General features: G+C 41.5%; 1 protein-coding gene across 1 annotated transcript; it reads left to right on the forward strand.

Annotated features, from left to right (window-relative positions):
• The first annotated feature begins 12 nt into the window (after positions 1-12).
• RRAGC (Ras related GTP binding C) lies at positions 13-21,633 on the forward strand. Its single transcript, XM_513334.7, has 7 exons — positions 13-376; positions 2,708-2,911; positions 3,877-4,076; positions 7,296-7,410; positions 8,027-8,169; positions 13,728-13,876; positions 20,120-21,633. The coding sequence occupies exons 1-7, from the start codon at positions 140-142 to the stop codon at positions 20,269-20,271; spliced, it is 1,200 nt and encodes a 399-aa protein (XP_513334.4). The 5' UTR covers positions 13-139; the 3' UTR covers positions 20,272-21,633.
• Positions 21,634-26,117: the final 4,484 nt, after the last annotated feature.

Here is a 26,117-nt window from a genome sequence, read left to right on the forward strand (position 1 = left end):
TGGGGGGCGGGCCGGACTGTGGCGGCTGCCGGGGGCGGTGGCGGTGGTGGCGGCGGCGGCGGAGGCGGACTGGGGAGGCGGCGGCCTGGCTCGGCCTGGCCTGGCCTGTCAGGGCGCGGGCGGCGGCGGCTCCAGCACCATGTCCCTGCAGTACGGGGCGGAGGAGACGCCCCTCGCCGGCAGTTACGGCGCGGCCGATTCGTTTCCAAAGGACTTCGGCTACGGCGTGGAGGAGGAGGAAGAGGAGGCGGCGGCGGCGGGCGGCGGGGTTGGGGCAGGGGCAGGCGGTGGCTGTGGTCCGGGGGGCGCTGACAGCTCCAAGCCGAGGATTCTGCTCATGGGACTCCGGCGCAGCGGCAAGTCCTCCATCCAGAAGGTGAGCAGGGCTGCGCCCGGTCCCCCGCCCCCTCCCCGGGGCTCAGGTGGCCGGTAGCGGGGACGCCCGGGAGGGCGGCGGCCGGGGCCCGCCTGCGCTCCGTCCCTCCGCACTTTCTCTTCCACTCTTGCGAGCGCACAGGCGCGGCCCGCGCGGGGACCCCGACCTCTGTGTCCACGCCCAAGTCAGCTGAGGCCAAGTGGAGCGCTGAAGGCGAAACTGGTTGCAGGGAGGCAGGTGCCCGGTGGCACCGCCCAAGACCTCCGCCCCCTGGGACCCAGCTCCTGTGTCATTTACGAAACTGAGACGTACTCTCCAGTTCTCACTTGGAGAACTTCGTTGACTCCCTCCCCTGGCCCGTTTTGATTTGTTCTCACTTCAGGTGACCTGAGTGTGTCGGGATTCCCAGCAGAGCCCCAGGGAGCAGCGTCAGGAAGAGTTGTGACTAAGACACTGGGCGTTGTAATTCTCGCTACTGATGTGAAGGAGACTTCGCTGTAGCATTACTGGGAATTGGGTAGTGAGATTGCACCCATTTCAGTAGTTGTGGCCTGGTGAATGTAATTACTGGTGCTGTTCCCCCTGTAGGGGTGTGTTTTTAAAAATCTGAGACTTTGAGAATATTTTGCAGACCTAGTCTGTTTGTTTTCACTTTTGGGCCTTCATGAACAAATGGAGGGCTGTACACGTTTGTTTGTTTATGTTTTTGAGACGGAGTCTCTCGCTCTGTCACCCAGGCTGGAGAATGCAGTGGTGCAATCTCGGCTCACTGCAACCTCCACCTCCCTGGTTCAAGCAATTCTCCCGCCTCAGCCTCCCGAATAGCTGGGATTACAGGCGCGCGCCACCACGCCCGGCTAATTATTGTATTTTTAGTAGAGACGGGGTTTCACCATGTTGGCCAGGGTCATCTCGAACTGCTGACCTTAAGTGATCGTCCGCCTGGGCCTCCCAAAGTGCTGGGATTACAGGCGTGAGTCACCACGCTGGCCTACACTGTTTAGTAAGGGTTAAATAGAGGCAAGGTTGACTTCCTCCATCAGCCAAACCCATTATACGCGGAGTGAGCTGGTAATAAAACTAGTATCAGCAGGCACCTGGTCTTTTCACCTCTCCACTCTGTTGCAAAGGCCTATCCAAAATAAATCTTGATTTTTTTTTTCTTTCTGGATCTGTGATATTTTGTAGATGGGATCTTTTTAAAAAGCAGCGTTCTTCCAGATTTGCTGGAGTACTGTGTTTTATTTACCTTGATTTTCACCTCTACAGCAAAACTTGGGTACGTTGAGTGTAGGTTTTTAGTAAACTAATTTCAGTTATTCACATTTGTTACTGAGAAAACCTTGAGAGTAATTGTTCACTTTTCTCTTCTAGAAAGTAAGAGGCAAAGTAGTTTTATGTTAGAACTGTGTAGGTTGTGATTATTGTGATCCTTTTTTTTTTTTTTTTTTTGTTAATGGAGTCTTGCTCATCGCCCAGACTGGAGGGCAGTGGTGTGATCTTCACTCACTGCAGCCTCCACCTCCTGGGTTCAAGTGATTCTCCTGCCTCAGCTTCCCAAGTAGCTGGGACTACAGGCGTGCACCACCACGCCCGACTAATTTTGGTATTTTTAGTGGGGATGGGGTTTCACCATATTGGTCAGGCTGGTCTCGAACTCCTGACCTCAAGTGATCCGCCCGCCTCGGCCACCTAAAGTGCTGGGATTGAAGGCGTGAGCCACCGCACCCGGGCCGATTATTGTGACTCTTAACAATTGCCTTTACGTTTCTTTTCTCATGAGAGCTATCTTTTCCCTGTCAGTCCCCGTGGCCTCCCCCTGGACGTTTTCACTTTCTACTTGGTATAGTCACTGCCCTTCTTAGACTGCAAAGTCAATGAGGGCAGAGTCCAGTCTGTTTCACTTTTTAAATTACTCCTCAGAGCCTGAGGTAGGCATTCAAGTAATTTTTGAATAAACCAGACTTCTTAAGCTTTAGCTGTAAGACTTTTATAATCTTAAAGCAGATTTTGATAGAATTAATGTTAGCTTTCCCCCAGAAAAACTAATGGAGGTGATAGAGATTGCTACTATTAGTACTGAGTATGGTGCATAGAACATAGGAGAAAAGATTTAGCTCCAAAATAGATTTAATGGAAATTAATTTGGTGTCTTCTTTTGTCAAAAATAAAGGGATAGTGAATACCAATGGATTCACCATTCAGTTTCTACTTTTCAAAAAAATTTTTTTTTGTTGTGGGATCAAATGTTTAAATGTTAAACCAGGGTGGAATTTTAAATTTAAATTCTGAAGTTTAATAGTCATAAAATTGCCTGTTTTCTTTTAACAGGTGGTGTTTCATAAGATGTCACCCAACGAGACCCTCTTTTTGGAAAGTACCAACAAGATTTATAAGGACGACATTTCCAATAGCTCCTTTGTGAATTTCCAGATATGGGATTTTCCTGGGCAAATGGACTTTTTTGACCCAACCTTTGACTATGAGATGATCTTCAGGGGAACAGGAGCATTGATCTACGTCATTGACGCACAGGTAGTCAGTAATGTGTTTACTCCTCTTTCCTGGTGGGAAAAAGATGTAGAAACAAAGGAAAGTTGTTTATCTTCTTTGTCATGTGCTTGCAGCTTATCTCTTTGGCAGTAGATTCCCTAACAGTGTAAGAGATGCAGTTGCAGAGTGCTTTGGGAGCAGACATGCATTGTGCAGGTACAGAATATCAGATGATTAGGAGATATGGTTTACATCCTTGAGTCCTAGTTCATGAGCAGCTAACATTGGCTTTCCACTTTTATTGGTTGCCATATTTTATAATAATTTTATAATAATAGTGATGTTATTCCCTGAAAAGATCCCATCCCATAACATAAAGAGGAATATGAGAACTGAGTCAGTAGATATTAGAGTGAATAGTTTACTTAATTGTCAAAATTGAGTTTAGCTCAACAAACATTTATGGAGGGCCTAGCATGTGGCAGTCAGTGAGATGAATGGGGCAAGTCCCTATCCTTTAAGAAGCTTACTTTTTATAAGCTTAAGCATTAGTTAAGAATGCTTTCTGAGTGATAGGCTCTACAGAGGGTGCCTTCACGTACAGGACCTAATTAATTTAAGCTTCACAATATTGTTAGGTAGGTATTGTAATTCTGATCTTACAGATGAGTAAACTGAGATCAGAGTTTAAGCAGCTTGCTTAAAGTGACACACTGAATAAATGGCAGAGCTGGGATTACTTAAAAAAATTATATTGGGAAAAAATGTTCATTTCATTTTTTCTTTCTTAATATTAAAAATTACAAGCATTAACTTGGTAATTGAATTTTTTTATCTTGAGACAATTGAAGAGTTATTTAGTAGTATAGTATATTTGAATGTTTGAATATTGATGATAATTAGGATAGTATTTTTCTGTGGTTGGGGAAAGAGGTGGTTTGAGGCTTTAACTCATTACTTGGCTTTTGTAAGATTTATTTTAAAAAATATTTTGTTCTGACTTACAGGATGACTACATGGAGGCTTTAACAAGACTTCACATTACTGTTTCTAAAGCCTACAAAGTTAACCCAGACATGAATTTTGAGGTTTTTATTCACAAAGTTGATGGTCTGTCTGATGATCACAAAATAGAAACACAGAGGGACATTCATCAAAGGGCCAATGATGACCTTGCAGATGCTGGGCTAGAAAAACTCCATCTTAGGTAACAACATGTGTGTTTGATATGAAAGCCCTGAACAATGTGTAAATGTATTCCCATCTCTGTCATTACAAACACCATAGCTTTCTGCTACCTGTGTGCCCTTTGCCACATCTTTTATGTTTTTGATCTTGTTGTTGAATTCCAGGCTGTCTGGGGAGCCTGATATTGAGAAATTACCCACTTTTTGTGTTTTCCTGGAGATTGAAGTCATGTGAAGTGTTTCCACTGGTGCTTTTCCAAATTCATCTCAAGAGACTGGAGTCAGGCTGTTTCTTCATGGCATAAATCTGCTTTGGGACTCCTTCCTCTTGGTTTCATTACTTTTCCCCGCCTTGCATCAGTGAAGTGAATCTGTCACATTTGTTGTAGAAGTCTTTAGCTTGAGTCTTAGACAGTATCTTTCTCAGTAGGAACAGCCTTATACAGAGAGTGCACTTTCAAATCTGGACTGACTCTTTTTATTTTTCATTTTTATTTTTCCTGCTGGCTCCCTTCCACCTCCCCCCTGGACTGACTGTAATATATCTTAGCTTTTAAAACACTTTATACTTTTATGAAACTCTATAAAGTTTGGCTTAGGTGGGTTTATCTTATAAATGTGCATAAGGCTGCTATTAAATTTAGAGGACTATTGGTTTGTAACTACTGTTAAGAAATTATTATTAAATAATACCTACTAGATAGGATTGATTTGTGTATTTGCATTCTAAAAGTGTATGAGGAATATTTTTGTACATCTTATTTTATTTGGTGATATAGGTAGAAATGAGTATTAAAAAGTACCCAAGAAAATATTCTCTTGATGATAGAAGTAGCTTAAAGAGGGAGAAGGGGAGAGAGACAGCAAGTTATTTCTCTGTCCCCGTTCTATTGTTGTGACTTCTTCATGGGCTCAAACTAACTGCTATCCCTCCCCCTAAAATTCTCTGGGTCTCAGGCTCCAAGATCTTTCAGTTATTCTTCTAGGAAACCATGTCGAAAAGTCTCATTGACCTCTAGTTTGCCTGGATTAAATTTCTAAATAATTTGAAAATAATTCATGTTAAAAAAATAAAAATTCAGCAATGTTTGTAGGAGAAAATGTAAGTGGCTCTCCACAAAAATTCAGTCTTATTTTTTTGGGAATCCACTGCTAATAGTTTTTACCTGGATTTTGAGCCGTTCTTGTCCTGTGTTCCCCAGTGCTCCATGGGGATCCTTCTGATTCTCTTTACTCCGTGTCTGTGTTCCTTTCCAGGGCATCCCACCCCAGTGGTACATGCCATCCCTTTCCTCAGTACCATGTAGGGTCCTAGACCTTGTTAACTTCAGTAGAATGTTGCATCAAGCTTTTATTTAGGCCAGGCACAGTGGCTTATGCCTATAATCCCAGCACTTTGGGAGGCCGAGGCAGGCAGATCACTTGAGGCCAGGAGTTTGAGACCAGCCTGGCCAACATGGCGAAACTCCGTCTGTACTAAAAATACAAAAAATTAGCCGGGCATTGTGATGTGTGCCTGTAGTCCCAGCTACTTGGGAGGCTGAGGGAGGAGAATCGCTTGAACCCAGGAGGTGGAGGTTGCAGTGAGCCAAGATCGTGCCACTGGACTCCAGCCTGGGTGACAGAGCAAGACTCCGTCTCAAAAAAAAAAAAAAAAAAAAGACTTTTATTTAGTACTAGCAGTCCTATGGATGAAGCTCTTTTTCATTTCCAGTTTCTAGAAACTCAGTTTACTAAAATGCCCTGTGACTTGCAGGTTCTCCCTGTCCCCATCTACCTCAAGCCTCAAAGGTGCGGGACATTCTTTCTTTGCTCACCTTTTGGCCTACAGGAAACACTAAAATATTCCTTTCTCCCTAGTATCTATGGGGTCATCTTGGCCTTACCTGTTCCAGTGCTCTTACATCTAGATTAGACCCCTGTCTTGCTAGATTAGGTTCTTAGGTCAGCTCCTTGAAAGTATTTTTTTTTTTTTTTTTGAGATGGGGTTTCACTCTTGTTGCCCAGGCTGGAGTGCAATGATGCCGTCTCGGCTCACCGCAACCTCTGCCTCCCTGGTTCAAGCGATTCTCCTGCCTGAGCCTCCCAAGTAGCTGGGATTACAGGCATGCGCCACCACGCCTGGCTAATTTTTTGTATTTTTAGTAGACACGGGGTTTCTCCATGTTGGTCCGGCTGAGCTCGAACTCCCGACCTCAAGTGGTCCACCTGCCTTGGCCTCCCAAAGTGCTGGGATTACAGGCGTGAGCCATCGCGCCCAGCTGAAAGTATCTTTAAATTACCTATAAAGTTCTGTGTCTCTGATGTTATATATACGTATAAATGTGTGGTGGATGCGACTATATAATGAAGATTGTACTCCCTGAGTTATAAAGCAGATAGAATTGTTGACAGTGTTTAAATTGTTAAAGGCTTCCCTCTCAAATACATGTTTTATTGAATCTACATGTGTTACTTCTCCACCGTAAGTCCTTTTAGGCCTCCAGACTCCTGTAGATTCCTCCATTCTCTGTAGAGTCCCGACTCCCATCCTGTTTAATATGCTCTTTACATAAATTCTAAACACCAATTGTATTCATTTGTTTATTCAGCAGATACTTATGAGCACTGTTCAGGGAAGTGGGCTTGCTGCTAGGAGCAAGACTGACAAAGTCTCTTTCCCCTGGAACTTAACATTTTCAGTGACACAGCTCAAAAGCACCTAAATGAATGTATAGTATCGTTTTAAGTACTTACCAGTGGTGTGAAGAAAAACAAATTAGGGGAAAGGGGTTGAAAGCCTTGGGTACACGAGTGCTATTTTAGGTAGGCTGGTCTGGAAAGAACTTTTTGAGGTGACATTTTAGTAGAACCCTGAATTATGTTCTTATTTAATAAATGTCACATAACTCTTCTAGTTTTCTCGGTTTTTAGTCTTATTTTTGGTCTCAGTTATGTGCTTAAAAAAAGCTTTTTGGATCAGATTGCAAAGACTTCGGTGAATATTGGAGTTTATGTACCTGAAAATCCTTTTCTCAGTACTACTTCAGTTGCCCCCTGTGTAAATGCAGTAAAGAGATGAAGCCAGGTGGGAAAGTGTATTTGTCATCTTGAGTGATGGGTATGGTAGACAAGATAAAGAGGCATTATTGAACTCACTGAAATCAAATGTTAAGAAACTTAAAATTTTATGTATTATTATAGTTGTCATAGAACATAAGGTATTTTTCAAATTAATCAAGCTATGTTGTGTTTTTCAGCTTTTATCTGACTAGTATCTATGACCATTCAATATTTGAAGCCTTTAGTAAGGTGGTGCAGAAACTCATTCCACAGCTGCCGACCTTGGAAAACCTATTAAATATCTTTATATCAGTAAGTGAGCAATTCATATTTAATTCACTGCAGCTTCTGATTCCATTTTTGGGAATATATTTGTGTTTTCAAATTTTCCAAAAAAGTCTTGAATTAATCTGTATCAAGTACAAAGACTAGTGACCCACTTAACATGTAAAATAAATGATAACATATTATTCAAGTTATTTTCTGAATTCTTAAATAGATGTTGATGTCAACGTGTAATTCTTTTATGGTTTGTAAATTGCCACATAACGCCTTTCTTGATAGCAAAGTGATTCAAATCAGAGATGGTTTATATTAATAAGAGGATTATTGAAAATGTAGCATTGCTTGATTTTTAGAGATTTTTGTTAAATTTTTTGTGATGTCTTAGAAAACAATTCATTTGAGTAAAGAGGAAGAAGAAGATTTGACTTAGGAAATTGTGTCAGTAAATCAGAGTAGAGAAATAATTCCTCTTTCATTCTTTGGATAATAGAAGAGTCTCTCAAGCAAGTGCTATTTGTTTTTTGGTATTGGGTTATATAATTAAAAATGACCTTGGATGTTATTCAATAATTCTAGATCTTCGATAAGTTGTAAATTGTGATTCTTAAAAAATACTGAACAGTTTCCCATTTGTTTTTCCAAGAATTCAGGTATTGAAAAAGCTTTTCTCTTTGATGTTGTCAGCAAAATCTACATTGCAACAGACAGTTCCCCTGTGGATATGCAATCTTATGAACTTTGCTGTGACATGATCGATGTTGTAATTGATGTGTCTTGTATATATGGGTAAGTTATGTATATATTCCTGCAATATCTCAGACAGGCGGAAAACTATTAACTTGATTTGTTCAGAAGACTAATTTCTGAGGCCCCTGGCAAGTGGTACTACATGAACTGGGATTGTTCTGACCATAGTGCTTTAACTTGGAGCATGATTTCTCTGGAAGTTGGCTGCTGGGTCTTACTCCTTCAGAGAATGGCTAAGAAAAGTTGGAAAGCATGACTAGAACTGGACTTGTTTATCACTGCAAGTTTCTCCCGCTGTTGTGGGGATGGGGGAGGGTTGCACTGTGTCTTCTCACTACTGGAACTTAGTTAGATTGAAAAACTAGATTAATTTATTTAAAATGGTCTGAATAACAAAGTAAGTTCTGGTTCCTGATTTAACCTCAGGCTTTGTGGAATTAGGGATTCTTAATCTTTCAGAGAGCAAAGAAAGTAATTAGAATTTTGGATGTTGGAAGAACTTATAAAAATCTGACCCATATATACAAGTTTCCAAAATAAATCTCTAAAATTTGAGCTCCTCCTTTATGTAAATTTGCCAAACTTGCTATAGAAATTTATGAAAGCCAGCCAGCAAGTGATTTTGTAGAATAGGCCAGAGGACTGGTGAAAACTTTGGAGAATTACTGGCTTTTCAAAAGCTGATAATGGCCAGGTGTGGTGGCTTGTGCCCATAATCCCAGATGTTTGGAAGCCTGGGGTGAGAGGATCGCTTGGGGCCAGGAGTTGGAGACCAGTCTGGGCAACATAGACCTCAGCTTTACCAAAAAAAAAACAACAAAAAAAGAGTTAATAACATTCTCTGTACCCTCTGACTTCCTAGATTCCCCTGGTATATTAACATCAGCACTCTCGAGTTGCTTTTCAGATGTTTTAGCATTATCTTTGCTTTCTACTACCTGTGTCTTCTCTCTGCTCCATCTAGTCTAAATATCTCTTTCACCTCTGACTCTGCCCTTCATTTTGGTCTTTTGCTTAATTTTTCGGTGTCTTTCTCCAGCTGCCTCTGAGTAGGAGAGTACATTTGTCTTACCTATTCTGTATCTGTCTATTCCTTTAACTTTTATGATTATATGCTCTCTTTTGTTATTTATTTATTTATTTATTTATTTATTTATTTATTTATTTATTAAACGGAGTCTCGCTCCGTCGCCCAGGCTGGAGTGTGGTGGCGCGATCTTGGCTCACTGCAAGCTCCACCTCCCAGGTTCACGCCACTTTCCTGCCTCAGCCTCCTGAGTAGCTGGGACTACAGGTGCCCGCCACAATGCCTGGCTAATTTTTTGTATTTTTAGTAGAGACGGGATTCCACCATGTTAACCAGGATGGTCTCGATCGATTTCCTGACCTTGTGATCCACCCGCCTCGGCCTCCCAAAGTGCTGGGATTACAGGTGTGAGCCACCGCACCTGGCCTTTTTTGTTTTGTTTTGTTTTTTGAAAAAGAGTCTCGCTCTGTTGCCCAGACTGGAGTGCAGTGGTGAGATCTCAGCTCACTGCAATCTCCGCCTCCTGGGTTCAAACGATTCTCCTGCGTCAGCCTCCCGAGTAGCTGGGATTATAGGTGCCTGCCACCATACCCGGCCAATTTTTTATATTTTTGGTAGAGATGGGGTTTCACCATGTTGGCCAGGCTGGTCTCGAACTCCTGACCTCGTGATCCACCCGCCGTGGCCTCCCAAAGCGCTGGGATTACAGGCATGAGCCACCATGCCCGGCTTGTTTTAATTCTTTACATAATCAAAATGAGACATTGTCAGTTTATTATATATTTTAGGAAAGTTTCATATTTCCCACTTCTAATTTAAACAATGGATGAGTAGAACGTTTGCTTTTTCTTTAAAACAAATCAAAATTTCATAAACCAACTTTTTTATAATACAAAAATCAAATTTAACTGTAAAATTTATTTTCAATGTTAGATACATTTTATTTATTTTATTTATTTATTTTTTTGAGACAGAGTCTCGCCCTTGTCGCCCAGGCTGGAGTGCAGTGGTGCGATCTGGGCTCACTGCAACCTCTGCCTCCCGGATTCAAGCAGTTCTCCTGCCTCAGCCTCCCGAGTAGCTGGGATTACAGGGGTGCACCACCACGCCTGGCTGATTTTGTATTTTTAGTAGAGACAGGGTTTTACCATGTTGGCCAGGCTGGTCTTGAACTCCTGGCCTCAGGTAATCCACCTGCCTTGGCCTCTCAAAGTGCTGGGATTACAGGCGTGAGCTACCACTCCCAGCCAATACATTTTAAAATACCTTATACATAATAAAGTACATTATATTAGCTGGGTGTGGTAGTGTCCACCTGTAGTCCTAGCTAAATTTGGGGGATTAAGCAGGAGGTTGAGGCAGGAGAATTGCTTGATCCCAGGAGTTCCAGGCTGCAGTGAGCTATGATTGCATCACTGCACTCCAGCCACGGGTCACTGCAGCCTCAATCTCCTGGACTCAAGTGATCCTCCCACCTCAGCCTCCTGAGTCGCTGGGACTACAGCCGCACACCACACCATACCCAGCTAACCTTTTTTTTTTCTTTTTTTTTTTTTTGAGACATGGTCTGTCACTAAGGCTGAAGTGTAGTGGTACAATGACAGCTCATTGCAGCCTCTGCCTCCCAGGCTCAAGTGATGCTCCCGACTACAGGCGTGTGCCATCATGCCTGGCTGAGTTTTGATTTTTGTAGAGATGGGGTCTCACTATGTTGCCTAGGCTGGTCTTGAATTCCTGGACTCAAGTGATTCTCCTGTCTCGGTTTCCCAAAGTGCTGGGATTACAAGTGTGAACCATTGCAGCTGGCCTTTTTTGTTTTTTTAATTTTACTTTTTTGTAGAGACAGGGTCTCATAGTAGGTGTTACCCAGGCTGGTATCGAACTCCTGGCCTCAAGCAATATTCCCGTCTTAGTCTCCCAAAGTGCTGGGATTACAGGCATGAGCCACCACTCTTGGCCTGCCTTGGCATTATTTTGATTAAGATTAGCATATTTTCCTAATAGTCTTAAAAACTGTTAAAACAGATAAATGTAGAAAGCAGATCTTATGCTTTACAGATTCTGAGCAAGCATTTTAAGGTCATTAACATATTTTTATTCTTAATTTTATTAATCACAGCCAAATCAAGTCACTCTAATCTCCAGACTTTGAATAGAATGTGCCTTTCTTATTTCTTTCTCATGTTAGTGTGTGATTCAAGATCATATGCTGGCTTGACATTAGGAGCTTTATAGTTTCTTACAGTTGCTGGCTGTGGGTACTGGTTTAGGGAATCATCTTCAGGGTTGTCTATGTTGGAACCTGTTGTCAGAGTTAGTTCTTGTTCTCACTTTCCATGTGGCACAGAAAAAGATCTACATGGGGCATCTTAACTATAAGCTGAGAACATGTAGCACTTATAACTTCCTCTTCTCCAATTAGAAGGAAGTAGTTTTCTTCTATACTCTTAAAAGCAAATGACACCAACTTCCCCTCCACTCTGCCGTCCCAAATTAACTTTATATTAGTTAAGGTACTGGAAACTGCATGGAATTGAGTTAAAAACCCTAAGTTTGAGTCCTGACTTTGCCAGGAGATCACTTCATTTTTAATGAACTTCAGTTCCTACCTTTTTTTTTTTTTTTTTTTTGAGTTAGGGTCTCTGTTGCCCAAGCTGGAGTGCAGTAGTGAACACAGCTCACTGCAGCCTCGACCTCCTGGGCTCAAGCTGTCCTCCTTCAGCCTCCTGTGTAGCCAGGAGCACAGGCGTGTGCCACCGCACCTGGCTAACTTTTGGATATTTTTGTAGAGATGGAGTCTCACTTTGTTGCCCAGACTGGTTTTGAACTCCAGGGCCAAAGTGATCCTCCTTGGCCTCCCAAAGTGTTGGGATTACAGGTGTATGCCATGTGCCTGGCCTCTGTATCTTTTCAATGGGCATAGTCCTCTTTTATTTATGTAGTTTACTTTTGCTTGTTGCAGAAAGGACATAATGTGGTTAAATAGGGCTATAGTAATAATTCGTGTCCTCAGGGTTGTTGTGAGGATCAAAGAAATGTATGAGAAGGTAAACTGCAAGGTTTGGAATAGTAAAAATAAGCCCCCACTTCATGAAAAAAAAATACACGGAAAATATAGAGAAATGAAAATAGGAGTAAAGAGCCACTACTCAAGTCAACCACTAACAACTGTTTTAGTGTTATTTCTGTCACCTTAAAATTGTGTGTGTGTGTGTGTGTGTGTGTTCTTGTGTTGCCTAGGCTGGTCTTGAATTCCAAAGCTCAAGCATTCCTCCCACCTCAGCCTTCCAAAGTGCTGGGATTACAGGCATGGGCCACCATGCCAGACCCCAAATTTTTTTTGACATTATGCTTGTGCTACCATATGAGAACACAAATTGTAAGGCTCGGAATAGTTTAAAAAATAAACCTCACCCCTATTCATTAAAAACTGCATGGAAAATATAGAAAAGTGAAAATAGGAGAAAAAAGATACATTGTTTTACTGCCAAAGAAAATTACCAATTACTCCTGACATTTTCTTTTCCTTTTTTTCTTTTTTTTCCCTGAGACAGAGTCTTGCTCTGTCACTCAGGCTGGAGTGCAGTGGCACAGTCTCGGTTCACTGCAACCTCCGCCTCTTGGGTTCAAGCGATTCTCCTGCCTTAGCCTCCCGGGTAGCTGGGACTACAGGTGTGAGCCACCATGCCCGGCTAATTTTTTTTTTTTATTTTTTAGTAGAGATGGGGCTTCACCATGTCGGCCAGGCTGGTCTCGAACTCCTGACCTCAAGACAGGTGGCCCGCCTCAACCTCCCAAAGTGCTGGGATTACAAGCGTGAGCCATTGCACCCAGCCGACATTTTCTTTTTAGTATATTTCCCTCACCTTTTTTGTTTTTGAAGGCAAATACTTTTAAAAAAGCATTTTTGATAACTCTTAATTCGTAACAATAGCTAGATAACCTTTAGATTTTTATAGGCAAGTACATCAGAAAAGACTCTTGAGTCCGTATCTCTTTTTAAAAGTTGTTGATTTCAACATAGTCCCTGCTAGTCTCTAGCTGAGACTGTTCTTGTTTAGTCTAAGTATTTTCTTGCTTTTGTGAGGAAGCAAAAAATATGTTTTCTGTGAAAATGTGATTGACCTGGCAAATAGAATATGCCTCGAAGGAGCTCATCTAAGTGAGGCGGCAGGTCCCAGAGGGTCCCTGTTACCTTAGGGCAGTAAAGAGAGGAGACACCTCAGCTGGGTTTACAGAACACAGTCTAGGGGGTGAGTAGCCCCACTTGGTGAGATGTTGGTAACGTTGTCATTTCCCTGGTTAAGATATACATATGTTTGCACCTTTTTCTCCAAATGTCTGATTATCTATATTAAAGGATGTGTATGGAGTTGTTGTTTTTAATAGGTATCCCTGAAATTCTGTGTTTAGGAACACTATACCTTAACAACACTCTCTCCCAATATGTTTAAGCCAGTATTCTTTCCCAGAGACATTTGGGAAACTGGGTGGATGTCATTGTGCAGATTAAATGTGGCAGATGCCTAGATGGGAAACCTGTAATGAATAGTACTTTCTTTTAAAATAGGTTAAAGGAAGATGGAAGTGGAAGTGCTTATGACAAAGAATCTATGGCAATTATCAAGCTGAATAATACAACTGTCCTTTATTTAAAGGAGGTGACTAAATTTTTGGCACTGGTCTGCATTCTAAGGGAAGAAAGCTTTGAACGAAAAGGTAATAGCATTTTAAAAAGCTGTTTTTATGTTAATTTCTTTGCCATAACTTCTCAGGTTCTTGAAAACAAGTGAAAATACTAATTGCAGTGTTAGACAAATAGCTATCAGAAAAAAAAAGCTCAAACTGCTTTTGTCCCTTTCCTTCCATGTATAGTCCAGACTTTCTCTTTTCTTTTTTTGATCTTTCATTTTAAATCAAGATTTTAATTCTAGCTTTTCTGCGTTCAAATGCTTTCATTACCTGTTTAACTGAATGCAGTTTGGCTTCCATCTGAACAAGTCTACTGAAACTAGACTTTTATTTATTTATTGTTTATACTTTAAGTTCTGGGATACATGTGCACAATGCACGGGTTTGCTACATAGGTATATATGTGCCATGGTGGTTTGCTGCACTCATCAACCCGTCATCTACATTAGGTATTTCTCCTAATGTTATCCCTCCCCCAGCCACCCACCCCTGACAGGCCCTGGTGTGTGATGTCCCCCTTCCTGTGTCCATGTGTTCTCATTGTTCAGCTCCCTACTTATGAGTGAGAACATGCGGTATTTGGTTTTTTGTTCCAGTGTTAGTTTGCTGAGAATGATGGTTTCCAGCTTCATCCATGTCCCTGCAAAGGACATGAACTCATCCTTTTTTATGGCTGCATAATATTCCATGATGTATATTTGCCACATTTTCTTTATCCAGTCTGTCATTGATGGGCATTTGGGTTGGTTCTGAGTCTTTGCTATTGTGAAGAGTGCTGCAATAAGCATACGTGTGTGTGTGTCTTTATAGTAGAATGGTTTATAATCCTTTGGGTATATACCCAGTAACAGGATTGCTGAGTCAAATGGTATTTCTGGTTCTAGATCTTTGAGGAATCACCACACTGTCTTCCACAATGGTTGAAATAATTTACACTGCTACCAACAGTGTAAAAGTGTTCCTATTTCTCCACATCCTCTCCAGCATCTGTTGTTTCCTGACTTTTTAATAATCGCCATCCTAACTGGCATGAGCTGGTATCTCACTGTGGTTTTGATTTGGATTTCTCTAATGACCAGTGGTGATGAGCTTTTTTTCATATATTCGTTGGCTGCATAAATGTCTTCTTTTGAGAAGTGGCTGTTCATATCCTTTGCCCACTTTTTAATGGGGTTGTATTTTTCTTGTACATTTGTTTAAGTTCCTCGTAGATTCTGGATATTAGCCGTTTGTCAGATGGGTAGATTGTAAAAATATTCTCCCATTCTGTAGGTTGCCTGTTCACTCTGATGATAGAAACTAGACTTTTGGAAGTTACCAGGTTACCTCCTTCCTGCATTCAGTGGCCTTTTCTTACTCTGCAGGCTTTTCAATCTTCTAAACATGTGATCTTGTCAGTCCCTCCTTTCTGAAAACTTTCCTCTCTGTTTCCTTCTCTGAAGCTGAATTCTTGGGATATTTTGTGTGTTTGTTTTCCCGACCACCTCTCCTGTTTCTTCTGTTTTTTTTTTTTTTTTTCTCAGTCCTGTTTGTCAGAGCCAAGTCTTTCTGCTTGCTTATTTTCTAGGTCAGCTCATCAAATACATGGCTTCAGTTAATCTTCTCTATGTGATTGAAAAATTCACATCTCCAGCTGTGACTTGGTATCATGCTCTCGTCCCATGTTTGGAGCTATTAGTAAGACGTTCTCTCTTAAATATTGTGAATGTTACCTTCAACGTCATGTCAATCATTGGTTGATGAGTATTTCCCCTGTTTTGTGACTCTCGTGGCTGTCATACTTCTGTCACTAGCTACGCGAGTTTCTCCTGTCCAAGTGTAGATACGTTGTAGTTAGGTAATTGTGTGGTGTGATTGCTGAAGGGGCCCTTGCAGATTGGTTCACAGAGGAGATTTCGTGATCTCCTTTTTCTATTCTTCTATGTTGTTTATATTGAATTTTCACCAAATCTGATCATTTGTTTCTTGTAACTGTTTCTTGGGTTTCCTTTCCATTTTCACTGTCAGTGATTCCACTCCAGGTTCTCATTGCTTCAGGCCAGTGGTGCTGCAGTAGTCTCTTACTTGATAATATTCGTGTAGTTGACATATATGTGGAGGGTGTAGTATGTGTCATCTTTTATCCCAAAGGCAGATTAGTTTTCAGAAAATTTATTTTATATTATTTAACTACTCAAGGATCTACAGTAGCTCTGTTATTTACTGCAACAAGTCCTTCCTCTACCTGAGTTTTTTTTTTTTTTTTGAGACAGTCTCGCTCTGTTGCCTAGGCTGGAGTGCAGTGGCGCGATCTCGGCTCACTGCAAGCTCCGCCTCCCGGGTTCACATCATTCTCCTGCCTCACCCTCCCGAGTAGCTGGGACTACAGATGCCTGCCACCACGCCCGGCTAATTTTTTGTATTTTTAGTAGAGGCGGGGTTTCACTGCGTTAGCCAGGATGGTCTCAATCTCCTGACCTCGTGATCTGCCTGCCTCGGCCTCCCAAAGTGCTGGGATTACAGGAGTGAGCCACTGCGCCCGGCCTGAGTTTTTAATGGAATAGTTCAGATATACACAAATTTTTGGGTAAATCAAAACATGTATCTTCACCTTTCAGCTTAAGAACCAAAATGACAAATACAGTTAAAATCTTTTTTTTTTTTTAAGAGACAGAATCTCACTCCATTGCCCCAACATGATCATAATTCACTGTAGCCTCCAACTCGTGGGCTCAAGAGATCCTCCCACCTCAGCCTCCTGAGTAGCTGGGACTATAGGCTCATGCTACAGGATACTGGCTAATTTTAAAATATTTTGTAGAGATAGGATCTCTCTCTCTTGCCCAGACTGGTCTTGAACTCGTTGCCTCAAGCAGTCCTCCTCCTTCAGCCTTCCAAAGTGCCGGGATTATAGATGAGAGCCAACTGCCTGGCCAGCTGAAGTCTTCTGTGTGTTTTTCTCAATTGAAATCCCTTCCTTTGAGCTATATGTATTTTATTTTTCTCATTTTTTCACTTCATGTCTATCCTTAAACAATAGAGTATTGTATAAATGATATAAAAATATAAGTAGTCTTCTGCAACTTGCTTGATTCTTTTCCTTCAGGTGGTTTTTGAGATTTATTCAGATCGATGACACATAGTTCTAGTTCATTCCTTTTCACTGCCGTATAGTATTCTACGGGTTGACTATACCACATTTTATTTTCTTGTTGCTGGACATTTGGATTATTAAAAAAATTTCAAATCTGTAACAAATGCTCATGAACAAGTTTAAGTTTGCCTTTGCACGTGTGGAGAATTTCTCTAGGATATGCCTTTAGGAGTGGAATTTATAGAGTACCTATATCTTTTGACTAATAAAGATATTGCCAAACAGCTCTCCAAAGTGACTTTACTATTTTCACCCCTGGCTGGCACCGGTCTGTGGAAGTTCTTATCACTTCTTGTCCTTAATAATGCTTGGTATTGTTAGACTGTTTAATTATTGTCAATCTGGTAGGTGTGAAAGGGTATCTTATTTGATTCTCATTTTTACTTTTTAAATTACTGGTTAGAGCAAGTGTCTTTTCATGGCAAGTACCTTTTCATGGCTATTCAGGTTTCTTCTTTCACATTTTACCTGTTCCATATATATTTATCTTTTTTTGCACTGATTCTTAGCAGTTCCTTATTTTTCTCTATGTTAGTTTATTTATTTATTTATTTTTTTGAGATAGAGTCTCGCTCTGTCACCCAAGCTGGAGTGCAGTGGTGCGATCTCGGCTCACTGCAAGCTCCGCCTCCCGGGTTCACGCCATTCTCCTGCCTCAGCCTTCCAAGTAGCTGGGACTACAGGCGCCCGCCCGCACGCCTGGCTAATTTTTTGTATTTTTAGTACAGAAGGGGTTTCACTGTTAGCCAGGATGGTCTCGATCTCCTGACCTCGTGATCCGCCTGCCTCAGCCTCCCAAGTAGCTGGAATTACAGGCGCCCGCCACCACGCCCAGCTAATTTTTTGTATTTTTAGTAGAGATGGGGTTTCACTGTGTTAGCCAGGATGGTCTTGATCTCCTGACCTCGTGATCTGCCTGCCTTGGCCTCCCAAAGCGCTGGGATTACAGGCGTGAGCCACCGTGCCCAGCCTATGTTAGTTTATTTTTTTATTTGTGTTTTTATTTTGAGATGGGAATCTTGCTGTGTTGCTCAGGGTGGTCTTGAACTCCTGAGCTCAAGCAGTCTTCACACCTCAGCCTCTCACATAGCTGGGATTACAGGTGTGCATCACTTGTGCCTGGCTCCTAACCATTTTAATCTTAAAAAAATTTTTTTTTTTTAGAGTGGGTGTGGTGGCTCACACCTGTAATCTCAGTGCTTTGGAAGGCTGAGGTGGGAGGACGCTTGAGCTCAGGAGTTCAAGACCAGCTTGGGCAAGATAGCAAGACACTGTCTCTACCAAAAAATTAAAAAGTTAGTTGGGTGTGGTGGCTTGCACCTATAGTCCTGTCTACTCAGGAGGCTGAGGCGGGATTGCTTGAGCACAGGAGTTTGAGGTTACAGTGAGCTATGATTGTACCACTGCACTCTAGCCTGGGTGTCAGAGTGAGACCCTGTCTATAAAAAAAAAAAATTTTTTTTGTTTATGGAAATTTTCAGGTTTACACAAAGGTGGAGCAGCACGAGGAGTCCCTATGCATTCAGCTCCTGGGTTCAGCCCTCATTCCCACACACTTCAATCATGTTTCCTGGAGAGCTTCTCAGTTATTATAGATTATTAAGCTTTTTTATTTTATTGTGGAAACTGTCAAATATATAAAAAAGTAGAGAAAACAGTATAATAAAAGCTTTTTAATCCATTGCCCAGATTCAGTAGTTACCAAAATTATAGCCAATTATGTTTCATATTTATACCACTTTCCCTACTGGATTATTTTGAAGCAAAGGCCTGACATGAAATCATTTTGTCTCTGCAGATTTCAGTAGGTATCTCTAAAAGGTAGTGGTTTTTAAAACAATAAACAACAAAATTAACAGTGACTTAATGATATCAAATATCTGGCCAGTGTTCAAATTTCCTTGATTGTCTTTTATTTTACATTTGGCACAGAAATAAATTTTAATGTAGTTGAATTGATCAAAACTTGTCTTTTATAGTTTGTTTCTTTTCTGAGTCTGAAGGTCCACCTTAATTTGGCTGTAACCTACTTATTCAGACCTGATTCTTAGTATTTCCTACCAAGAGTTCTCTGATGTCCCACTCTCCAGTCAGACCGTTTTTTTTTCCTGTCTTCCACCTGTGCTGTATTCTCATGGCCAGGTTCCTGCAGTTTTCTTGTGATTTTGTTCCCCTTTTCTGCCTAATTAAATCGTGTCTGTATTCCCCAAGTTCTTTCTTGTCCCTGAAGTTTTCAGTTGATTACTTTGCCCTGCACTTGGCTTTTTCTTTGGATTTCCTTCACAGTTGTAGTCAATTTGACACCAGATTGTTTTGGTTTGTTTCTTGTATTTTGGCTTTATGCCTCAGCTAGCATATCCTGTCTGGAAGGCATGGACCATATCTGCTGTTTCCTTTGACATATTGTACCCTCTATCGTGCTGTTCAATAAGTATTTACTGACTTTCATCAAATCAAATATAAATTATTGAAAGATCACACTATGTTCAAGCAGGCCACACAGTGTATTTGAATATTTTACTTTTCTTGAATGTGAATTGAGTGATTTGAAACTTGGATGCCAGAGGTATTAATTTGGCCAAGGTGATGGTCTAATGGCAATCGCATTTGTTTTCTAGCAGAACGTTATGATGGTGGATATATATGATGACCAGCTGTTCTTTTTTTTTTTTTTTTTTTTTTTTTTTTTTGAGTTGGAGTCTCGCTCTGTCACCCAGGCTGGAATGCAATGGCGCGATCTTGGCTCACTGCAAGCTTTGCCTCCCAGGTTCACGCCATTCTCTTGCCTCAGCCTCCTGAGTAGCTGGGACTACAGGTGCCCGCCACCATGCCCGGCTCATTTTTTTTGTATTTTTGGTACAAAAATAAATTATTTCACCGTGTTAGCCAGCATGGTCTTGATCTCCTGACCTTGTGATCTGCCTGCCTCGGCCTCCCAAAGTGCTGGGGTTACAGGCGTGAGCCACTGCACCTGACCGATGACCAGCTGTTCTTACGATTGAAGAAGTTGCTATCTAGTTTGGAGGCTTAAGAATTTCCAACCAGTGTTTATCCGAGTTATTTTTGGCTGCAAACCCAAATATAAAATTTCACAATTGACAATTCAGGAGACATTCTTTTCTTTTTCCTTCCTGCAGGTTTAATAGACTACAACTTCCACTGTTTCCGAAAAGCTATTCATGAGGTTTTTGAGGTGGGTGTGACTTCTCACAGGAGCTGTGGTCACCAGACTAGTGCCTCCAGTCTGAAAGCGCTGACACACAATGGCACGCCACGAAACGCCATCTAGTCTGAATCCCAGCGTCGGGGCTCTGTGCCAGCTTACTCTTCACTCCAGGGTCGGATGCCACGTGCTACAGGACATGGGAGCTGCCGCTTGTGGGAATCTGGTGCCTGTTCCACTAGAGACAAGGGGTAGAGTTTCTCATTTGGATGAAAACCCCTTCAACTGGTGGTGTACAACTGAAGCTACTATTTCTTTTTTGAAAATGGCAAAAAAAAAAAAAAAAAAAAAAAATTCTGGAGACCACAGAACTCAAGTGTGTGTTTCTCCTCTTTTGGGTCCCCTTTAAGTAGTTGGGATATTTTGGACCTGGAGATAACACCAGTTACCCATCCTTACCAGGGAATGTTGCCATCAATTCCAGTTGAAAATAATAGAAAAGACTGAATTTTTATATGCTTCACTTAGGCTTTCATTTGAGTAGACTCTAAAAATTCTGCCTTGCTTAAGTTCTAACACTGCCTCTCAGATTTCAGTTTTGGACATTGCACAACTAAGACCTTTTAAACGCATTTGCTTGCTAACTCGGAAGACACATAGTCTGCAGCAAGACATTCCTATATTGAAGAAATGAGAGAAAATTTCATGCTGCATCAGGTGGAGAGGAAGGCTCAACGGTGGTTGCATTAGTTCCCTCGGAAGTGTTGAAAAAACTTTGAAATGGAAGAAAATGTTTGCACCTGTGTTCTGAGTACCAGATGTCTGGGTTCTTTCTTCTGCATTAGATAAATGATCATGCTCAGTGTAACAAAGGGAATTAAAAGTTTTTCCCACAGTCCCCTTCTAGGGGAGAAACTCATTGTGTCACTGAAATGTTTAGCTTACTTTAATCTTGATATCAGCCTCTACAGACCTTTTATTCTAAGCTATCGAGCTTCTTGATTGCATTTTGTTGACCACGAGTGACCCTAAGGCATTGGGGGACTGTCCACTGGGAGTTGGAGTGAGCACGTGGTGCTGCAGCAGGCATTGTTTTACATACTTTGTCTCCAGTATTCTGACACCAAGTGTCAACTGTGGTACTTTCTTTGCCTAGGATATTAATTCATAATTGTTGCTTTTGTTGATGGTTGATACCCTTTCCATTGATTTAAACCTAACACATTATTTCTATTCCACATGCCCAGTAGACATATATTCCAAAGCCACTGGACCACTTGAGTACATAAGTGCCACTGTTTAATGCAATATGTATATTCAGGTCTGTAAACCTAACAGTGTGACTTGGAGTGCTTCCTGCAGATGATTCTGACTTGAGTATTTACATGGACCATGGTGATATCCAAAAGAAAAATGCTTTTTATATTTATAGATTATTTCATTGAACTATATATGAAATGGGTATCAATAAATGTATTTACTCCAAAATCAGCGTTTCTCCTTGCCTGAGGTATGGAGGGTGGTGGCGGAACGTTGGGTTGTCCCACTTTGCCGTTTTCTCATCGATTTCTTTTTCTTTTGCTGCTTCCTGTGGTTAATGTTTCTTATGTGTCAGAGCTTCAGGTTCTATCCCGATGTGGGAATTTCATGGCCTTGTGTCTAGGTATCTCCCCTGGCCCATTTCTGCTCTAGGGTAGTAAATCTAAGCTCAGGTGAAAATGTTTTTGGTTGGGTGTTTCATATCCACAAATCTCACACATGGTGGGGAGTATCCTGGTCCTGGCATCATTAATGTGTTAATCCAACCTAAGAAGGAGTGAGGAGATGAGTGAAGTAAAACACACTTAAACAATTGTACCGATTCCAGCTTGTTTTCTGTTTCCTCCAGTTGCTGACATACTCATTGACTCTTAAATGTCAGTTAAATCATTGTTTGTCTATACAAACAGGTTGGGTCTAAACTAATCAGAGAAAAATAGACATTAGTTTATCAGTGGGAGGAAGACAGATTGAAAGATCTTTAAATTTTGTAATTGGACTACTTTAGAAGCTGTTTTAATTCTGAAATGGAAATCACAGAAACAGCTTGAAAAAACTCTTGTGAAACTATCTAATCCTGTCTTCTTTTTCAGATTTTGGAAACAGGTGCAGAGGGATAAGGAGCCTTGTTGAGGCTGTAGCTAGGAAGACTGTATAACTTAAATTCCAGATACTGTTGAGAGTGGAAGGGATGCCATTAGTAAGGATGCCTGAGCAGCAGGTGTGAACTGGCACTGTTGAGGGTACACTAAGGGTGGCCAGCCTCATCATAGATCTAATTAGTGGCAAAACAGGGCTTGTCCTCCAGGCCTGGCAGCCCAGTGTGGCATGCCTTTACTTGCAGCTTCCAGCCTTAGGCTCCCATTGGTTAAATGAAGAGAATGTTTCAAGATGCATGTGGTACATAGATGCCCAATAAATGTTATGTTTTCCTATTACTGAAAATTATAAATTCAGTCAGTGATTAAGGAGAAGACTTTAATTGTGAAATAGAAAGTAAATGTGAAAGGAGACAACTCAGGATGAAGAAAACGGAGAATAAAATGATCAGGGTTTTGCTTGAAATGTTCTGCATCCCAGTGGATGTTGATCTCTACCAGTCTACTTCAAAGAGAACTAGGACAGATGGTTAAAAAATACCTTAAAGTCTTAAGCAGCAAGGTATTTTAGCTATTTCACATACCACCACCTCTCCCATTCACATTCATATATACACACACATACATATATGCATGTATATAACATCTCAATATAGAATGCTGGAGGTATTTGGGAGTTAATTTACCTTCTACATCTTGAGTTCTGTGTGGAGAAATGATTTAAAAGATAAAATCAAGCATTGTTGGAGAAAGCACTGTGAATTTTGGATTTTGGTAAGGATCTCTATCCTTTGTTTTGCAAATGCTGAAAGCCCTTCCAGTTACAAAAGAGATTATTAGTATCACTGTTTTCCATCTAAGCTAGTAAGTAAGCTAGTTAGTTTAAATGCTCCCCCTGTCCCTCTCGGGGGTCCCAAAGGAACATAGTCTGTAAGGGGAATGTGGACAGCAGCTGGGCATAACAGGAGAGATTTTTGGTTTTTTTTTTTTTTTTTGAGACAAAGTTTCGCTCTTGTCACCCAGGCTGGAGTGCAATGGCGCAATCTTGGCTCACCGCAACATCCACCTCCCGGATTCAAGCGATTCTCCTGCCTCAGGCTCCTGAGTAGCTGGGATTACAGGCATGCGCCACCACACCGGCTAATTTTGTATTTTTTCGGTAGAGATGGGGTTTCTCCATTTTGGCCAGGCTGGTCTCGAACTCCCGACCTCAGGTGATCCACCTGCCTCGGCCTCCCAAAGTGCTGGGATTACAGGCATGAGCCACCGTGCCAGGTGAGTGTTATTTGTTAATAGTAACTTCCCGGAACTGTACATTAGGATACTTTGGATACAAATAACATCCAAGAAGGACTTGAAGGGAAAGCCAACCACCACTAATTATTTTAGGTGGTTTACGTGTATTACCTTGTAATCTTCACAACTCCTTGGGAAGTAGGTGTTATATTCCTGTGTTACAGAAGGGGAAATAGATATAGAACGGCTCAATTGTAAAGTGGTAGAGTTAGAATGGGAACCCATGCAGTTTGATTCCATAACCTGCAGCCGCAAACTACCACTCGACCTTCCTTTCCTAGTAGGGAGGGCGAGTTTGCTCACTGGTGTGTTTTGCAAAAAACAAACAAACAAACAAAAAAAACAAAAAAAGGATTCTATAGTAAAGTTTTGGAAACTTGCAATCTGTAGTCTCTCTTTGGAGATTTTCTACATACAGTCAAATATGAAAGGTTCTGAGAAGACCTGCAATAAGGAAGTCTGTTTACCTTGGTTTATATCCCATGTTCCTAGGTTTATTTGACACATTAAAGAAATGCATATTCATTCAATCAGTGTGTAATAAATTCACACTTTTGAAATGTTTTCATGAGATTGGAAGTATGATTTTTACACTGTTTTCCAAGTATCTTAATACAACCATCACCAAACTGGTTTCTTGGATGGCTAGTTCAACACCTGTCTTTGTAGGTAGTGAGCAGGAAGCATATTTAACTACTCTGTAACATTCCCTCAGTGTCTCTACTCATTTAAGCCAGCTGTGCTGCGAAGCACAGGCAGCTTGTCTACCTTTTCAGCTTGTTTGGTGATGGTGTCCAAGTCCTTAGTGTATGGCCTCTAGGTGGCAGTGTTGTATTATCTAAACACAACTTCTTGCTTTCTGGCTTCTGCGTGTGTGCTCTGTCCTGAAAGTTTGTATTGCCCATATCACCTAAGTGCACACCTAACGTAGAGATCCAAAAAATTCCTGAAGTATTTTCCCTAGGATAACATTCAGGACTGATTTGAGACATCTTATTGGAAGTGGAGCAGTTGATGATTTCCACTTTTTAGTGAGGGGTTGGGTAAAACGAAGGTCATTAACATCATTTGCTTTACGTATTACTAGTTACAAAAGGGCCTTAAGACAGCTGTAGCCACATTCCTATAGCAGGCAGAACTTCTTGCTTCCTCTTCTAATCCATCTGTTGTAAATGTGTGTGCTCTTCAAGACTCCATGGAAGGAAATGCCACATATTTGAATTAAAATATCTGTTTTCACCACTTTTCTTTGTGTCAAATGAGGTTTGTTGAAATTATTTCACACTTATGCTTGAGAGAGAAAATATGGCAAAGGAAAAGGCTGCAGAACCTTTTCCTTCCATGGGTACTTATTTTTCCTTTTTTTTTTTTTTTTTTTTTTGAGACAAGGTCTTGCTCTGTCATACAGGCTGGAGTGCAGTGGCACGATCATAGCTCCTTGCGACCTCAACCTCCCAGGCTCAAGCGATCCTCCTGCCTCAGCCTCCCGAATAGCTGGGACTACAGGCATGCACCACCATGCCTGGCTAATTTTCTTTTTAATGTAGAGATGAGGGTCTCTCCATGTTGCCCAGGCTGGTCTCAGACTCCTGGGATCAGGCAATCCTCCACTGCCTCAGCTTCCCAAAGTGCCGGGATTACAGGTGTGAGTCATTGCTCCCAGCTTGTTTTTCTTTCTTCTAGAGCCATGTAATCGCTTCACAATCCCCAGCTGTGACTTTGCTTTGCAAAGACAAATTTTAGTGTAAATAGAACTAGATACACCAGTGCATCTTCAGACCTGTTTAAAATATAATTGAGAAAATTGCAAAGGACAGTTATAATGAGGAACTGAATGGCAGGAAACTAGTTGTTCCTCCCCACACTTGAAAATGCCAGTTACTACCAACGTGTTGCCCGCAAAGTGCTGCAACTTCCACTTTAAGATTCTTACACTTTAAAACGCATCTTTTGAACTGATCAAATATATATATTTATTATTGTGTGTTTTGTTTTGAGATGGAGTCTCACTCTGTTGCCCAGGCTGGAGTGCAGTGGTGTGATCTCGGCTCACTGCAACCTCCACCTCCTGGATTCAAGCAGTTCTCCTGCCTCAGCCTTCTGAGTAGCTGGGATTACAGGCGTGAACCACCAGGCCTGGCTAATGTTTTGTGCTTTTAGTAGAGATGGGGTTTCACCATGTTGGCCAGGCTGGTCTCGAACTCTTAACTTCAAGTGATCTGCCCGCCTCGGCCTCCCAGAGTGCTGGGATTACAGGCGTGAGCCACCACACCCAGCCTGGACTGATAAAATATTAGAAGGCATGTGGGAGACAATTAATTTGGTTTATTACAAAGTAACCTGCCGAACAGACAGGAACTTGACTTAGAAAAATGGAATATTAATTTTCTACAATATTCTTTTTGCTTTTCTTTAAAAAAGAGGTGCTGGCACACACATTTTAGCAAATTGTGAATATTCCTTCCTTTCTTTCCATGTCCTCTCTCTTATCTCCGTGCAAATTGGCATGCAAACTTTGTGTTCCAGGTAATGAGCCTG

The sequence above is a fragment of the Pan troglodytes genome, chromosome 1, assembly GCF_028858775.2.
Source record: "Pan troglodytes isolate AG18354 chromosome 1, NHGRI_mPanTro3-v2.0_pri, whole genome shotgun sequence".
Lineage (NCBI taxonomy): Eukaryota > Metazoa > Chordata > Mammalia > Primates > Hominidae > Pan > Pan troglodytes.